Here is an 18,626-nt window from a genome sequence, read left to right as displayed (position 1 = left end):
CATTAATGCACATCATAGATAACTATGTAATGTGTCTGTTGCACACTTTGTATGTCAGGAATAACCATAAATGTGTCGTCTTACAAACGGCTGTATCAGGTCTTTGCATCCACAATAAGTGAGGATAACAGGACTCCTGGAAAGCAAAAAAAATCTGGTTCTTGTTTCTAAGACAGTCACCTTTAGTTTCACCCTGAGTGATGTTGGATTGTTGCAGACAAACCTGATTATGTTTCCCACTGGGTTTTAATCTTCAGAGGCAACACAGAGTAAAGAGAAGCATTGTTATTTCAGTTTAACTTTAGTCTCAGTTTAGTTTTATCCCCTTGTAAATTTGATGAGAGCCAAATTGAGGACACAAACTCAGAAAATGCCATGGTGGCTTACAAACACATGTCACAACAAAATACGAAGGATAAGACATCACACGTATAATGGAAAGAGACGCAGAAGAATTCATCTCTGAAATTTCTCACTTTATTGAACTGGCATTTGCCCGAGACCACCGGAATTGGTGGAGTGGACACAAAGAAAATCAAAGGTAGACAAAAATCCGTCAGGAGGGATCAGGAGAGAGCAACGGTCTGCCAAGCCATTCCCTGTTTCAGAGTTTTGTAGTTTTGCACCTGCTGTCGCTTTAATATTAAACTAACGAGGTTGAAATGGACTGCCCTTTTCTACATCACTATCAAGCCTGTGGACGACTCCCTGCCTCTTCTTCAGGTCCCTGGCATGAGGGTCCAGGAGGGTGGGAGAAAGACCATCACTGAGTTTGAGCTGAAAGCCACCGATGCGGACACAGAGGTAACACACTGTGAAGAGCTGTTATTATGGCATCCTCTTTCAACCTGTTTGCCCTATATGCAAACTGGTATGGATCGAGGTTTGCAGGGATGGCAGCTTTAATGTGTGACATGATGAGCTGTTCAAAACATTTGGCAATTATGGGTGTTAAAGCAACTGGACAATAGTCATTCAAGCAGCTCACTGTGTTCTTCTTGGGCACTGGAACAATGGTGGCTGACTTAAGGCAGGATGGTACTACAGACTGTAGTGAGAGGTTGAAGATGGTGGCGAAAACCTCTGCTAGTTGGTCTGCACATGCTTTAAGCACTCTACCGGCTACACCGTCAGGACCAGCTGCTTTCCTCGCGTTCCTAGCTACACTCAACCATCATTGGCTCAAGATAGTGTGAGATTATTATATTATCTTATGCCACGTTATACCCCTAATTAAAGATTGCAGTTTTAGTCGCATTATTATTCAATCATTATTAGATTGCATTATTCTCCTGAATTAGAAGAAGGTGATAACTATTACATTTGTTAAATTGATTTGCATTATCCGATACTGTTGAATGTGTAACACTGTTTCTTGACATTGCATACTGCTGAATCATGAAGAGAATGTTGGGTGCAGAGCACCTTGTGCCGATAATAGAAGAGACAGACCACATTCCATGCCCCCACCTTTACAGAGAGCAGAAAAACAAGGAGCCGAGGTCATAACTTAGGCGCCGTGTGAGAGAAAGAATGTGAATGTTTAGGCTTTTACGACTAGGTGGGGGCCGCTAGAGGCTATAAGAAGCTGAGTAACCCGTCACCATTTTGAGATTTGCTGTGACCCTCTGCATGCATGTCTCCCCATCTGGATGGTTTATGCTCATAAAGTGTTGAATTGTATGGAATAAATAATTGTTGATTGAGCATTTATACACCGAGTATTGTCCTTCCTTCAGCCCAAAGATTAAAAGAATTGGGAGATTTTAACAATAGCTACTGTGCTTGACCCACACTTTAAGAATTTCAAGTGTCTTGCAAGGGGGAGAGTGAGAAGAGGTTTGGACCAGCCTTGAGGTTGCTGCAGGAACAGTGTAAAGATGCCACCACAAAGGAGCCAGCAAAGACAAAGAGCCTCCTCCTCTCTTCATTGTCTTCTGACTCTGATTCAGATGAGGAAGCCCTGTGTAACAGGGCCCTGAGCAGAATCCACCATCAGCGATAAAGACTGCCCACTGCAGTGGTGGTCCAGTTGAAAAGGGACCCACCCACCGCTGTCTGTTCTGGCCCACAAGTATTTGATTAGTCCTTCCACTTCTGTCCCATGTGAGAGACTGTTCTCAATTGCAGATCATGTAGTAACAAAAAAAAAAAAAAAGCTGCCTTGAGCTCTGAAAATGTGAACAGGCTAATCTGTCTAAGTAACTGGCTGAAAGAGATGGACAGTAAATAAGCATGGAGGTATTGTGAGTCCAATGGGTTTGTTATTTTTTGCACTAAAATGTTCGATGATCACAGTGTTTTACCCTAATGAACAAAATAATTTTGGCTAAGGTTACTCAGAGTTTAAAGGTGAAGCTGGTCAAATAACCTATTATATTATTAACGTATTATTATTATTATTATTATTATTATTATTTTTAAGTCTGCATAATTTTGACCAGGGATATTATTTTTGTTTCTCTGTTTTGAATTTAAATGCAGTTTAAATGCACCCCCCCCCCCCGTCTATTATTTGATTCTATTGCCCACTAAAACCCTTTTAAATTAAAAAAGAACATTTGCGCTCTGGGGCAAATTTTCTTATGCAATTAAATGCAATTCATCAAGATTAATTAATTACAAAGCCTCTAATTAATTAGATTATTTTTTTAAATTGAGTCCCACCCCTACTAATTAATTAAATAAACATGTTATTAATTAAATAAAATTTAAAATAAACACATTATTAAATGATTTAAATGACCAGTGAATTTACATGTGTAAAATTAGACAAAAATTACACAAAAAGTAATTCATTATCCAGACTATCCCATAATTCTGAAGATCTAAAAGATACTTTCTCCTGTGAATTTATAGAGTAGAGAAATTTCTGTCATTTAATTGTTTATCTATTAATTACTTTGCTGTAGTATAAATAAGGCGGGCTCTTTATTAATAGGAAAAGCTTTAAACTTATGAAAATACAGTTAGAAGTTCAAAATCTATGCACTCCTTCACATTTTCCAGAGCCATCCAGAGGGTCGGATAGAGTCTTTGACGGCCGTGTTAAATCTCCCAATTCTTTTATCTTTGGGCTGAAGGAAGAACAACACTCAGTGTATAAATGCTCAATCACAATCTCATTATTCCATACAATTCTCATTATTCTATACAACACTTTGAGCATAAAAATCCGGACGGGAGATGTGGACAGGAGGGTGTCCGCCAGATCTCGAAGTGTCTGACCGTTTCTCACATTCTTATAGCTTCAGCCCCCCTCCAAAGTCATAAAACCTAAACATCCACATTCTATCTCTATTACAGCGCCTAAGTGACGGCTTTGGCTTCCTGTTTTATCTCCGCCTGATGAGATGGGGCAGAAAACCTCTACAGTATGTTCTGTTCTCTTTGTAATCAGAAAAGGAACGCCATGATTCTACACAAACAGCATTTCTTATAACTCAGCAGTATAATGCATCATGAAACAGTGTAATGATTTCACAATTTTTAATCCAAGGCATAATGTGGCCTATAGCTGTATAATGATTCAACAATTCTTTGATTAGAAGGATAAGGTGGCATAAGATAGTATGATAATCTCACAGCCGTTTCTGGCCTCTGGTCTTAATTTTCACATCCTCGGTCTAGACCTTTCTTAGTCTTAGGATATATAATGGTGGACATGCTAACAACACTTTAAATAAAACTTGTCTAAAAATAAAACAAACCAAGGCTAGAAACATTGTACGTTGACTACAAGTTACATGTTTTATTTAATGCCTGCAGAAGATAACACTAATAATCAGTAACATTTTATTCAACAATAAAAATGCACTCATACAAAAATGATTCAACAATGAATTTGATCTTATTTTGCCCCTCTCACACCCCTCTAGGAGCCCCAAAAAGCTCAAAAATAGGGGAGGTCAGCAGCCCAGTCAATCTCAGAAGCCTTTTGACTCGCAAGCTGTTGATAACTTGATTTGCAGGATAAAGAAGCTATTTTGACATGGAGTCAGCAGCTGACCCCCCTTGCTGTTTTTGCTGGCCAGCAGCCTCTGGGCAGTCTACTGTATAACCACACCATCTCTTTACAGTAAAACTGAGAGCACTTGTAAGCATCAAATAATGGAATTTGAACGTAAAATTATGGCACTCAGGGGCAAGTTGAGAAACTACTAATTGCTCTCAAACACAATAAAAGTTGCCATAAAGGCAGTAAATTAAAAAACAGTTCAAGAACTTCAGTTGACTAATACGCAAGTGTTGTATATGTTTTACTGATTGCTCTTGTGACTGATGGAGTTTTCTCTTACTCCAGATTACTACACTGTGGCAGAATTGTAGATTAACGCTGTAATCTTAATTCATAAAGTCTGACAGAAACCCAGTAAAAGAATGTAAGCTAGTGATAGGCTACCGTTTTATGATTAGAAGACTCCCAAGCAAAAAAATGACACAACAAGTCAATTATTAACCTCAACTTGCCAAAGATCAAAGTGTATTGGTTGACCGTAAGTCACAATAAGACTTTAGATGGTCTTAAATTTTCGTGTATTTCAGGGTGACGACTTCATTTGCTGTTGGAAGGTAACATCCCATACCTGTAAAAAAAATTTAAAGTTCAGAGAATATTAATAGGACAAGTTGGACTGTGTGCATCAAATGTCTGACCTCAGCTTATCTAACACATCATGAGTTTGGTTCACTCACCAACATCGAGTGGGGTTGTACCACTCAGCAGTTGCCAGTAGTATGATGAATTTCCTGCCAAACCATTTACACTCTGAAGGAATGGTCCATAGTCATCATATGGTATGTACTGAAAGCTGGAAACATAGGGCATGACTTTTTAAAGAGCAAAATGGACAGTTTTGAATGTAACTATGAAATCCTTTTTAACAATGCAAATAGTTTTACTCTCTATGTTTTTTCACAGAACTCTGCATTCAGTTATAAGTTATTATTAATCTCTGGCTCTTTTCCACGGTGCGTCTCTTGTCCTGTCTCCCTCCCTCACACCCAGCAGGTCACAGCAGATGGGTCCCCTGAGCCTGGTTCAGCCCGAAGTTCTTCTCTGTTAAAACTGTCGCCAAGTGCTTGCTCATATGGGGCCATGTGAAATATTAATGAAAGGAAGGCATTTCTTAAAGCTAAAGATGTGGTTTTTGACTGTGCTGTACATATACAGGTTTCTGTGGTCTACTGTAAGAAAAAAAAGTATGAAGATTTGTTTTGTGTTTTTTTAAGATGTCAACAAACATTACAGGGCACAATTAGTGATCTGAAATTAATAATTCACACCCAGATATACGGGGTCTCAATTTTAATTAAACATTAAGAGAACAAAAGTAAATGTATGGCTTCTTTTAGTAAAGAAATAGCTGATATCATGGTCTTACTTGAAACCTTGGTTTGAGTATTTCAGTCTCGTCAGTCCACCGAAGAGGCTTCCTCTATAAGCAGTAGAAGTGCTGTAGGTCTTAATGTTCTTGGGTGACACATTCACCTGCACTTTGAAGTTAGTGTTACCTTGAGTTGTTAAATAACAAAGGAGGATGAAGTTAGTTTACAGAAGATGAGCAGAAAAACAATAAAGGCGATTAATCTATGTGACTATTCAAGGATTTATTTGCATTTCTTTTTGTTTTTTATTTAGCTCCACAGGAAAAAACCCGCTAAAGCTTACCCTGAGCTGATGTCCCAACAAAAAACAGCAGCAGCAGGACTGCAGAGAGGAGAGCAGGCTTCTTCATTTCAACTGTAGGGCAAAAATTTTGATATGCAAACATGAACACAAACATACGTTGTGGAAAGCGGTTCCTGAACATCATCCCCAAATACAGCATTTATACTGGAAGAAAACCTCTTGGTGTTTTATCATTATTTTTATTTGGTACATAAGTTTATCAAGTCAACTAAAGGTTCACTTGATTGTAGTATTGGTAGAGTATTTGTTCTCACAACCAGTGTTTAGGATGTTGGCATTGATGGGATTGTCAACATCTCCCCTATAGGTCCTAAAAGTGAGGTGTGCAATATTAAGGAAGTTCAACAAAGTTAAGCTTTTCTTGCTTGACAAACCCTAAAGTCTAAGTTGGAGATAAAGAGTATCTCATTAGTGGTCATCAACCTTCCCTGTTTAGTCGGGCTTTCTGCTTCAGACTCTGTGAATGCCCAGGATTTCATGTGTCATATTATCCCTGTGAGTGTAGCCTACTCTAATCAGAGACGATAGCAGATGATAAAATGGTGACAAAAATCTGTAAAAAAAAATATAAAAAATGTAACAGAACCGCACAGAGCAGTAAAATACACATTTTAATTCAAGTAAACTATTTTAATGTTGACCGCTTTGGGTGCTGCCTGTTATTTCTAATATAAAGACTGCATATTAGAACTCTGAAACCTTAGACTGGATAGATTTAAATATTAAAGGTTACTGTGCCTTTGAAAAAAAAAAGGAGACATGGAAATTGGTTTAGTTTGTCAGGAGGTCAAAGGTAAATTGCTTTAATTTAATATCAGTGATATTTAAAGATATTCTTACCTTTTTCACGTTCTGTTTTCAATAAATGTGTAAGAATGCAGCCGTGGAGGTTGTAACTTTTCAGTTGAACAGTTCCTCCTCCTCAAGTTGAAGCTGAACTACAGATTAGGAACTTTTATACCTCTACGCCACACATAGCATTATACAGAAACAACCAATGATGATACAGAAAACTAACCAAGCCCTATACTTGTGCAATCAAAAAAAGAGAAGCTTAAATCTGTGTTGACTAACCATGGATGTTATTGAATGACAAAAGGTGACCAAGTATATTAAATTGCATAGGAGTTTTAATTTGTATAACATTTGCTACATCCGGCATTTTTTCTGCAATCAATTGTTTAATTGCAGGTTCGAATTTGCCGTATGTGTTCCCCCCCCCTCTCTCTCTCTCTCTCCCGCTGCTTTCCTGTCACAATAAAAGGCCAAAAAATAATGATAATTTAAAAATTTAATGTGCAATTTATTAAGGATTTTCAGGGTGAGAAAATCCTGCGTCCTTGTGTCTGCAAATCCTTTAGAAAGTATAACCTTATATTAAATTGTGATTTAATGAATTGTGTATCCTGTGTATTGCTTGCCTTTATCTTGGTCCTGTGTAAAAATGTGGAATTGTTTTACACTGTTTAATAGGAGCACAGAGAATTTTTCACTTTTGCCTTCTTGCTGAGTAGCCATGCAAGTAGGCCAGGAGGGTGACCAAGAAAGCTAATCGTGTTTCCAGGATCTCTGTTTGAATTTACACGTAACTTATGTGTCAGACTTCGGTCTTTGTTTTTCTTTACATAATTGAGCACTTTTATTTCTTGACAGTTAGATGACTGTAATGAAACAATCAAACGGTCATCTCAAATGCATGTGTAAGTTAGGTTGAGAAATGGTAATAATTTGATGTTAAGCTGTATCATTTGGAACATGAATAACACATTGTTGTTACCATTCATACTTCACAAAGTAAGGTGTGCTGCCAACAGAAAGTACATTGTGTGGGTTTGATTCTTTTTCTGGTTTGGTGCCGAAACTTCTTAGAAGACTCTTCTATTTCCTTGTTCTACCTGAACCAGTTGTGGCAGATAACTGGCCCGCCCTGAGTTTGTTTTTTCAGTCTCAGTCTTTCCTCCTGACCTAATTTGTGTGTATTCATTTGTTTTTCGGGTTTGGTGCTGAAATCTCTTATAAGACTATTTTAAGTGTATTCTTCTTTCCTTTTTACTTTAACTTGGAATTGGCTCTCTCTACAGTATAATTTCCTGCTTTTCCAACGCAAAGTGGTGTTTTTGTGTAATCCAGAGCTTTTAGATTACATCTGATTTTGTAGTGTAATCTTCTTGCGCTTTATTCAAAGCACACCCTATTCTGAAACACCAGCTAATTATATTAACAGCATTCATTGTGCCTTTTGAGGTTCACTAGTTTAGCTTAGCTTGTAGCTGATTTGCTAGCAGCGTGGCTTCTTCACCTGTGTTACCTCGGGCAGATCTGTGAATCTGAACTGTAGTAAATGACATAGCGGGATGCGCCGGTGTAATTTTGAAAAGGACCCAAAAGCAGACACTGCAGGAGACGGAGCTGGATTCAACACAGAACGAGCCTTTATTCGGCTGGTGACAGGAGATAAACATGAAAACTATGAAATACTGCGATAACTATGAAGACTGTGAGGAGGACAACGGACAAACTGACAACGAAACCCAAAAAAACAGAGTACTTAAATACACAGGAGGTGATCAGGGGAAGTGGGAACACATGGGGAAACAGCTGACACACATGAACCTAATGAGGCTACGGGAAAGTCACAATGAACAAGAACACACCAGACCCTTTCAAAATAAAACAGGAAACATGAGGACATGACATGAGCAACATGAAAACATGCAGACAAGAAATACATGAAACCAATGCAGATGACCCAGGGTAACATACTAAACTGAACCCAAGGTAAACAAACCAGTAATCCTAACTCAACATTATCTCCTAAAAATGACAAAAGAGGACAAAAGATACAGAAAGCATTGGGTCAGAGACCCAGCCTAGTGACAGTAAAGAGACCTCTTGCTATTTGTTTTGTTCCAAGTTTTGCTCGTAGCTGGTTAACTAGCTTTAACATATAAGTGAGAGCTAGAGAGATCTTGGAAGGCTGCGCCAGCACTACTTTATTCTTTCTGACATGACACAAATCAGTGATTCAGATTTAGTACACTTTATTTATCTGAAATAGAGTAAAAGTTCAAACTGTTCTGATAATGCAGGGGTGATGTTTTGACTAGAGATGGCACGATACCACTTTTTTATGTCCGATACCGATATCATAAATTTGGATATCTGCCGATACCGATATGAATCCGATATAGTGTGTTTTTCAATCAATAAAACTTTTTTAAATATCTTGCTGCATTTTGTATAAGTTCATACTCAAGTTTAAATAAACAATAACACTAAAGCTATTCTGTTACACCTGTATGTAAAAAATACACTGCACCCAAAATATTTCATAGTTCAGCAACACTGATCAATCTAATAAACTTAAACCTACTCCATCCTCCCTATTCTGGTATTTTAAAGAGTACTTAGCAGAAATATTAAGCAACCTAACTAATAGGGTTGCAAACTCCCAGCAAAAAAAAATAGGGAACCACCCACCCTCCACCTCATGATGCTTAATCAACGTAATCAACTTTAATTTGATGCAGTGTGAAAAAAAAATACACAGAAATAAATTATTTTTCAAGAAAAATTAAATAGATTCAACATCTTTCTTCTACAGAATTGCAGACTGCACAGATGGTACCTTCCCAAAGGAAAAAGTAGTATAGCTTACCAGGGTAAATTAGACTTAACAGTTACTATACACAGTAATGGACTTCTATATATTTTACACAAGATTAAAACTTTGGGTGTAATATTCAGATATTTATTTATTAAAAGCTAGACATTTTAAATGAGAATAAGAAAGAAAAATATGTCTTTGTGCCCCCTTTTCCCTGTTCATGCCCTATCGGCCCCCCTGGCTAAACTTTGCTAGATCCGCCCCTGCACAGTTACCAGCCGTCAGCTACGTAGAAAAGGATCCTGGTGTAGAAAGTAATATTAAATAAATTCTAACAACAGCTTATCAAGGTTAAACGTTCTGCTGTTGTTCAGCCGCTGGTTTCCTCTTTCTGGTGAGAAGTGGGCCAAAAACAAAGAAGAGAGACGGACTCGCGACAGAAAAGCCGATCAGCTGATCATTAAGCAGTTTCACGATTGAAGTAGCAGCAGGAAGAGGCAGTCGCTCCATATGTCGGTTGTTAAGCTTAACGTGGGAATGCTTTACTAACGTTCAGAGATGAACTTACACACTTGCTTTACTTCTCTCTGGGATAACTTCCTCGGAGATGAAATGCTGGTTTGGTAGGGAAGCTCCAAATACACACAGCCGCTCTATCACCTGAGGCATACTGCTCCGACGTGCTACGGTTATGAGCCAAGTTACGCGTGTAGCAAGTTTTGTGAGGTGCTTTTTTGATATTTAATGGATCGGATTATATTTTTTATTTCTCGCCGATATCCGATCCAGTAATTTAGGTCAGTATCGGACCGATACCGATACGTAATATCGGATCGGTCCATCTCTAGTTTTGACTTATAAAGTGTCTGCTTGTTCTCATTTGTTCTCATCGCATCGAAAACATTAGCTAATGTAGCCTATGTCGCTAGAGATTATTCGCTAATTTTAGCTTTCTGAGTCACTAGTCTGCTTGTGTATCGCGAGTTACCAGCAAAGGAGCTACAGTACTTTTTACTTGTTAAAGATTTCTATTCCTATTCTGTTATCATTGTTAATTACCTATCCTATTACCAACAATGTATACATTACAATCTGATTTATTAAAAATAAAGTATCTTAACTTATTTATTGCACTTATTTATTTCACTTTCCATGTTTCTTTTTTTGCACAGCCATATTTTTTTTCCTGATTTTTCACTCCCTTTCTTCAATTCACTGTTTTTCTATTTTCTTTTTCTCCACTTTCTCCAGTGCTATCATCTGTATTTCTCCCCTTTTTTCTACATTGCTATCTTTCTTCTTCTTTCTACTGTCTTTTCACGTGTAACTCTACGCTGTCAGGGCTGCAGAGTCCCAGTGTTTAGCACCCAGAATGCACAAATTTAATTGGCTGAGTGGCTGAACTTGCATCCAATTTGCCTGTGTTTCTTCAGCCACAGAGCCGCTGGATGTCTGACGGACTAATCCCAAACTCCTTCACTCTACACAGCCATCATACCAGCACACAGAGCAGCAGAGGGCGGGAAACAAGAAGGAAAGAAAGTAGGAAAAAAAGGGAAGAGGATACAAGAGTCAGAACGAACAAGAGTAAGCAGAGAAATTTGGAGTAGTACAGCTAATTTCAGATTTTATAAAAGCCACTGGATATTACAGAGGAATCCAAAAGAGCTAAAGTTTCATAAAGGTGAATAATCCAAGAGGTTCCTGTAGCAAGAAGATACTGTCCAAATCACTGGAGTGGGTTATCTCAACCCCACCTGTTAGCGTAGCGTAGTGTGTTGAGTGTTGTCTCACAGGATGTCATCCCAGGAGCAATGGTTGCAATCTGGAGGAAAAAAAAGAATATGTCATTCAGATTTATTTCATATTTATTAACCTGTGGAAGAGATGTGATAACATGGCCAAAGACTGTTTATGAAGACAGAGGACTGACCATGCATGTGTGTGAGTTTTCCCCAATAAAGGAGTCTCTGAGGACCTGGGTGAGCTTACTGGCTCTGAATGGCGTATGGGGCTTGTTACGACCCAGAGCTCTGATACACTCCTGAAACAACAAGAGAGACATCCTTGGTAAAATTAAAAAAAAAAAAAAAACAAATGGAAAAGTATACATGACATTTCTTTGTTATTTTACAAATCAACAGAAAAAACTAAATGAAGAGGTAGCCAACACTTAGGAGTCAGCTACTCAGCTATCCCTTCACTGCATGCAGACCTTCAGGGCTAACAAGCTTTTGTTGATCTCTGCTCCCTCCAGACGAGTCTGCCGGTCAGCGCTCGATGTATCCGCCCCCCTCTCATTGCCCGCAAGATCGATGAGGGAGAACTTTCCATGCATCTTCCCCTTCCTCCGGAGAATGATCTGGAATACGGCGTGGCTGCGAGACGAGTGAGCGTTGGCTGACGTCTGCCCTGATGTTCTTTTGGGGGGTGATCAAGATGATGAAGAGGAAGCAGCAGCAGCGAGGGCAAAAAATTAATAACTTTAGGAGAAGGAAAAACATCCTCAAAGAACATGAATATTGTGCTAGACGACGTCTGCATGACAATAAACGAGTTTCAGAGTTTTGATCTGATCACTGATCAAATACAAGAACTCAAAGTCTCGAGATTCCTGAGAAAGTTCCTGCTGTCATACCTGCAGCTGTTTCCCACTTCAATGAGTTTCAGGACATCCTCTGTGCACTTGACCTCCTTCTCCTGCAGCCCCACCACCTGCACTTGCTGTTTCCCATCCTCCAGTACCCTCAGCTTAGCTTTACGATTCAGCAGGTCAAACACCTACAAACACAGTTCTGTCAGCATTAGATACTATACTATAAAGACACATCTCCTGGATGCACTGGTACGCATCTTCAGTGATGTATCCTGGGGTCCTCAGGTGTTTCGGGTCTCACAACATCATACACCCTCGCCCAGGCGACCCAGCCGGGGGTGATCAGGCCCCGACTTGCGTACCAGTAGCTACCCACGGATCAGCCCTCTTGATCCACAGCCACCTTGTGGCTTTCTCTGCCGCTTCACTCACAGCCTGGATGGCCCTCTTCTTGGCTACCCCAGCCACGCCCAGCCGGCCTAGGACTTTGCAGAGTGATCGTTCTGCAAAGCCCCTACAACCCACTTCTATGGGCTCATAGAAAGTCTTCCAGCCCCTTCCCCTGCACTCCTGCACTAGTTCCTGGTACTTTCCTCGTTTCCTTTCATTGGCCTCCTCGATCCGCTCTTCCCAGGGCACTGTGAGTTCCAGCATGATCAGCTGTTTTGAGGCCTCAGAAATAATTATCGTGTCTGGCCGGAGGGATGTTTTTGCAATGTTCTGAGGGAACTTTAGCTGCTTACCCAGGTCAGCCTGTAGCTGCCAATCAGAGGCTGTGTTGAGGAGGCCAGTTGTTAAATGTGGGCGCACCTGGGGTTTCTCTCCAGCCTTAATGCAAGAAATTGCCTTCCTCGGAGCATGATGATGCTTGCTGGTGCTGATTGCTGAGGCAATCTTTTCAGCAACTACTCTGAGCACCTGGTCGTGCCCATGTTTGCCCAGGTGACCTTGCGCTACAAGGTGCTCTCCCACCTTGTCCATGCTCCCTGCTGCTTAAGGCCTACAGCTCTACTTACTCGCTCCTCCTCCACACCTGCTCGGACCTCTTCCTGGAGTAGCTGGTGTCTCTCCTTTCCCTGTGCCCTGCTGACCTGGGCCTTTGGGAAGTACCCCAAGCCTGCTCCCCCTGTTGCTAAGACCCCCACCAGTGTTTTCTGCCTTAGGCGTGACTTAGGAGGCAGGTGGCCATGCCTCTCTCAAAAATGGTTTCCACAAGAGGTCTGGCTGTGAACCTGCAGGAGAAGACAAAACACAGTCATGCTCTACTCCCTCCCTGAATTTATACAGAAAATATTAACAATTAATTCATCTAATTTTGTTTGTTAGTCACCTTTCTTCTGACTAAAGGAATTATATTAACATGTAAAAAAACAGATTTCAGTTTTTTATTATCTATGAATTTGCAACTTGAAATTGTCAAACTGTGGCTATTATTTGAATTAGTTTGGTTTAGTAACAATGCAAATAGATAAACAGTCTTTTGTAGTAAATGATACTAAATGATTTAAAAAAAAAACAACGATCACAATCAACACATTTCGGTCCAATTCCGCTGGCCGAGCGGCCAGGTCGCACCCCTCAATGAGTGTGGCTGCGCTGATCCAGGGTTTCCTCCCCCTAGCCGATAATTTGTGGCAAAACACTGACTTGTTCATTTGTAGTTTGTGCATCAGAAACCGTTCAACAATTTTTTTTTTTTTACACACATAGCTGTCTGCAAACATCTCTCAAAACTAAGCTAAGACAAACACTGCAAATACTGGAAAGTCTGGTTGTTCTTGATTGTGCGCCATTGCTTGGCAGAGATTCTCCGCCTGTGTCTTTGGTCGGCTTATCGTGTGCTGCATCACATAATCTGAATCTGACTTGAAATTGAATAAATCTAACAGCTCAGATGTCGCTTCGGGTCACAAACCTGTAAACCATCTCGTTTGTGGTGCTGTCGTCAAAGGCGTAGTCAAAACGGAAGGTCTGGTTCTCCAGGTAGCGGGTCAGGTCCACTTTTTGTTTAGGTTCATGAACCATCACCACATCCTTACTGGGAATGGTGATCACATCCAAATCCTTCATGGACAACTCTGAAACACAGCAGAGGCGACACTTTATAAAAAAGTACTTAGCACATAGCATGAGGCGAAACTCATCAAAGACCTCACTTTTTTTGTTGAGTGGACGTTTCCTCACACAAACGCATATTCTGTGCTCTTCAATCTGGGCAGTGCAATGAGAAGGACATTTATTAAACTTTGGATGAAGGTCAATTCTTACCGATCAGGAGCGAAGAAGAATTTTCACCAGGTCTGCTGTGGTCAGGGGCCGGCAGTCTAGACTGGCTCGGAAATCTCGGATCATGTACATACGGTGGCCCTGAAGTGCAAACCACAAAAACAAATCACAAAACGCACAACAAATTGAAAAGCGCAAAAACAAATTGAAAAGCGCAAAAACAAATTGAAAAGCGCAAAAACAAATTCACTTAACGCAAAAACAAATTGAAAAGCGCAAAAACAAATCACAAAACGCACAACAAATTGAAAAGCGCAACAACAAATCACTTAACGCAAAAACAAATTGAAAAGCGCAAAAACAAATCACAAAACGCACAACAAATTGAAAAGCGCAAAAACAAATTGCAAAGCGCAAAAACAAATTGAAAAGCGCAAAAAACAAATTCACTTAACGCAAAAACAAATTGAAAAGCGCAAAACAAATCACAAAACGCACAACAAATTGAAAAGCGCAACAACAAATCACTTAACGCAAAAACAAATTGAAAAGCGCAAAAACAAATCACAAAACGCACAACAAATTGAAAAGCGCAAAAACAAATTGCAAAGCGCAAAAACAAATTCACTTAACGCAAAAACAAATTCACTTAACGCAAAAACAAATTGAAAAGCGCAAAAACAAATCACTTAACGCAAAAACAAATTGAAAAGCGCAAAAACAAATTCACTTAACGCAAAAACAAATTGAAAAGCGCAAAAACAAATTGAAAAGCGCAAAAACAAAAACCAAACCGGAAGAGGTAGGTACCAATGCTGCAACAACAGGCATCACTGATTGGATGATGGATCCGGTAGCCTTTTGAACCGGAAGTTGTTCTGTTCGGAAGTTTGGTGACTGCTCTACCAACTTTTTCCACAACTTGGACAAAACATGTTGGCTGTATCCCAATTCAGGGTCTGCAGCCTTAAAGACTGCATTTTAAGGCCGATTACGTCACAGCGGCGCGCCGAGGCTGTCCCAATTCAAAGGCTGCTCGAAATGCGGCCCTCAAATTCGGCCTTCATTTCCTGAATTTTAAGGCTGTGGGGTGTAGACTTCGTGGCCCAACATATCCCACAATTTATAGCGCAGCAGTCACTGTGGATAATTTTGCTGCAGACGGCAGAAGCGTGGCGGCCAAGAGTAAACTGTTAAACGTAAGTACTGAATATGATGTCACTTTTTATGTGCAAATGTTTAATAATGAGGAACATTAAAACATTACTGTTGGCCACATGTCGGCAAAGTTATTTGCCATTAGCGATGTTTGTACTTTCAGCGTTTACTTTGTTTTAAAGCATTTAAAATATAATAATACAATAGTTGACCTTAATCTTACAGAGAATGTGATGATTTTATGGATAATTAAAGTCAGTCATATATCTACAAACACAACAAGCTGAAAGTCAGTGATGCTGCTCGGTTTGCAGTCCTGAATATCACGGCACAAGCAGGATTCACTGCACTGTTAATGTTAGCTATGTTATATTGCTGCCTCTGTTCGGTGGTGTCGAGCCAAACGGACTTTAACGTGTGTTTGAACGAGCTGACGGTTCACTCGTTAAGCTGAAAGAAAGATGCTTTAATCACAGGAGTCACACATGTGTCCACTGGACCATCTGGGAACTCTTCTTGTTTAGCACTTGTAATAACACAAACACTAAATCCTCCTTCTCTTGTGCTGTTTTGTAGCAGTGTATACACCTGAGACTGTCACCTGTCTGTCTGTCCTGCACTCTCTCTCTGTTTCTTTCTCTCTGATTGTGGAATAAAAAGTATGAACATGTATTTATAAGTTACACTTGTGTTTGAATCCTGCAGCTTATCACACATTTGATTTCCATGTGTGACAACTGCAAGTGTCCAGAGTGAGGACAGACTGAGGGACCCACTGCTGCACATCATCTGTGAGGCTTTGCACCCCTGATGATCCACCAGGACAAACTCAGCAGTGTGTGAGGAAGAGGAGGAGGAAGAGCCAGCAGCAGCTGACAGATGTGGAGAATAGACATACTGTTCCTGTTTGTGAAGGACTGCTAGAAACATTTAAAATAACTAATTATCTGTCCTGAATCATTATTAGGTAATGTTCAGATAATTTGATCATTCCAGTGTTTTCAGTGTGGGAGAAAGTACTCAGGGCCTTCAAGTTACACACTATGAAAGGCAGCACCAAGTTTAATATTCAGAAACCTAAAGTATGTATCAGCAGCAGAATGGAGCTAAAAATAAATGTTTGTTTCAGTTCTATGAAGCTTTGAGTATGTTGGATTAGTAGTACTGCTGTGTTTGTTGCATCATATTGCTGTAATTGTTTGGCTTTATATATTCTGAGGTAAGTTGATCTATAGTGTTACATCATATTCTATAAGGATGTTATGTGTTTGTATACTTTCTGCCCAGTTTGACCCATTTAGCAGAAGTCAGCCTGTTTAAGGCTCTGATATCTATTCTGTATGACTTAAAGCAGTTATGACATGGTCTGATTTTCTCACCCAATAAAGGGATATTTAATGTATCAGTCTACTCTTCATTCTATCAGACACAGTTATCACAGCTCGTACATTTTCTATTTACACATATATGTAAGCATTGAGCCAAATTTAGTAATGCCAACATATTACACGGACAATATTTGTCTCTTATATATAATACATCTACATATACACTGTCAAAGATACTTGAGTGTCTTTGAGTGAAGATTTAAGGTGATAGGACATATAAATAACTGCAACTTGAATCTTTACTGAAGCTCAGTATTAGACAGAGTTCACTCACATGAATTTCACTCACATGTGCTGTACCAGTGTTACCTGCACATGTGATGTGACAATAGAAGTGATTTGATTTGAGAGTTCAAACTCACTGCTGTAATAACTTATGATTAATATAATAACTATAGTATTGGCCATATCATATTTACACTGACTTTAGTCTCATGAACAACATTAGCTAATTGTTATTTACTAGCTAATCTTAAATGACTGTTCAGTACAGATATGAAGGCCAGCAATCATATTTTACAGTCCTGTGGTCTCAGCCTCAGATACGTATTAAATCACACAAAGCTCGTGTAGAAACAAACACACGAACAAAATATGTTCTCCTTCATTTCCGTCAAAGCTGTATGAAACGTTTCCAGCGGTTGGTGTTATGGTTGCTAGGCAACCTGGGCAGCGCGACGGAGGCTAGACCGTCCCATTTCACAAGCCTCGCACTTCCGGCCTTAGCGGTCTTTGAGTCTGCGGCCCTTGAGGATCGTTGAGGCTGCGTGCTTAAAGGCTGCAGACCCTGAATTGGGATACAGCCGTTGACTGCTCTTTCTCATAACCACGTTCGGCAGAACAACTTCCGGTTCAAAAGGCTACCGGATCCATCATCCAATCAGTGATGCCTGTTGTTGCAGCATTGGTACCTACCTCTTCCGGTTTGGTTTTTGTTGTTGCGCTTTTCAATTTGTTTTTGCGCTTTTCAATTTGTTTTTGCGTTAAGTGATTTGTTGTTGCGCTTTTCAATTTGTTTTTGCGTTAAGAGATTTGTTTTTGCGCTTTTCAATTTGTTTTTGCGCTTTTCAATTTGTTTTTGCGCTTTTCAATTTGTTTTTGCGTTAAGTGAATTTGTTTTTGCGCTTTTCAATTTGTTTTTGCGCTTTTCAATTTGTTTTTGCGTTAAGTGATTTGTTGTTGCGCTTTTCAATTTGTTGTGCGTTTTGTGATTTGTTTTTGCGCTTTTCAATTTGTTTTTGCGTTAAGTGAATTTGTTTTTGCGCTTTTCAATTTGTTTTTGCGCTTTTCAATTTGTTGTGCGTTTTGTGATTTGTTTTTGTGGTTTGCACTTCAGGGCCACCGTATTGTACATGATCTCATAGTTGGGGATGGTGGTGTCCACCTCCTGAAGGACAGAGACAGACAACATGACAATTATTCTCATGTCAAATAGATACTCACTTCAATGTAATCAACTCTATGGCAAAAAGAAAAAAAAAGAAAGAACATCATCAGTGTACCTGAGCTCTTTTCTCCCTGAGCTCCTGCTGCTGAAGCCGGTGTCTTTCTCTTTTCTCTTGAGGTTTTTCCACCTCCTTCATGCAGTTTGACTTCCTTCGTGCTGCCATTTAGAAAAGAAAAACAGTAATTCTCCCACCTTTCACATCATGTATCAACAGCTTTCTCTTCCTTTTTCATCTCGCTTACAATATGTTACTTCTACTACTTTCCCAGCGTCTTCTATCAGCTTTCCTTTCTGTTGGCCTTTATTTAAACAGCAGTGTTTTGGAGTTTGTACGTGCTTCAGAGTTCGTATGTGTTTTGAAGTTTGTATGTGCTTCAGAGTTTGTACGTGCTATGGAGTTTTTACGTGTTTTGGAGTTTGTACGTGCTTCGGAGTTTGTACATGCTTCAGAGTTTGTACGTGCTTCGGAGTTTGTACATGCTTCAGAGTTTGTACGTGCTTCAGAGTTTGTA

General features: G+C 39.7%; 1 protein-coding gene and 1 pseudogene across 1 annotated transcript; both read right to left on the bottom strand.

The window, feature by feature from the left end:
* Positions 1-3,046: 3,046 nt before the first annotated feature.
* On the bottom strand, positions 3,047-6,726 carry LOC120443114 (cobalamin binding intrinsic factor-like). The gene is made up of 5 exons (XM_039621065.1): positions 6,533-6,726; positions 5,672-5,743; positions 5,385-5,514; positions 4,696-4,811; positions 3,047-4,586 (listed from the first exon to the last, which is right to left on the bottom strand). The coding sequence occupies exons 2-5, from the start codon at positions 5,736-5,738 to the stop codon at positions 4,525-4,527; spliced, it is 375 nt and encodes a 124-aa protein (XP_039476999.1). The 5' UTR covers positions 5,739-5,743; positions 6,533-6,726; the 3' UTR covers positions 3,047-4,524.
* A 3,337-nt stretch (positions 6,727-10,063) lies between these two features.
* LOC116317437 lies at positions 10,064-18,424 on the bottom strand (annotated as a pseudogene).
* Positions 18,425-18,626: the final 202 nt, after the last annotated feature.

This window comes from Oreochromis aureus, linkage group 12, assembly GCF_013358895.1.
Source record: "Oreochromis aureus strain Israel breed Guangdong linkage group 12, ZZ_aureus, whole genome shotgun sequence".
Classification (NCBI taxonomy): domain Eukaryota; kingdom Metazoa; phylum Chordata; class Actinopteri; order Cichliformes; family Cichlidae; genus Oreochromis; species Oreochromis aureus.
The sequence above is the reverse complement of the archived record's forward strand: the minus strand, read 5'-3'. Positions and strand labels throughout refer to the sequence as shown.

Coding starts and splice junctions, on each gene's coding strand:
- LOC120443114 (XM_039621065.1), bottom strand. CDS start 5,738: ATGAAGAAGCCTGCTCTCCTCTCTGCAGTCCTGCTGCTGCTGTTTTTT. Junction 5,515..5,671: donor TGTTGGGACATCAGCTCAGG/GTAAGCTTTAGC, acceptor TAACAACTCAAG/GTAACACTAACTTCAAAGTG. Junction 4,812..5,384: donor TACTCAAACCAAGGTTTCAA/GTAAGACCATGA, acceptor CTATGTTTCCAG/CTTTCAGTACATACCATATG.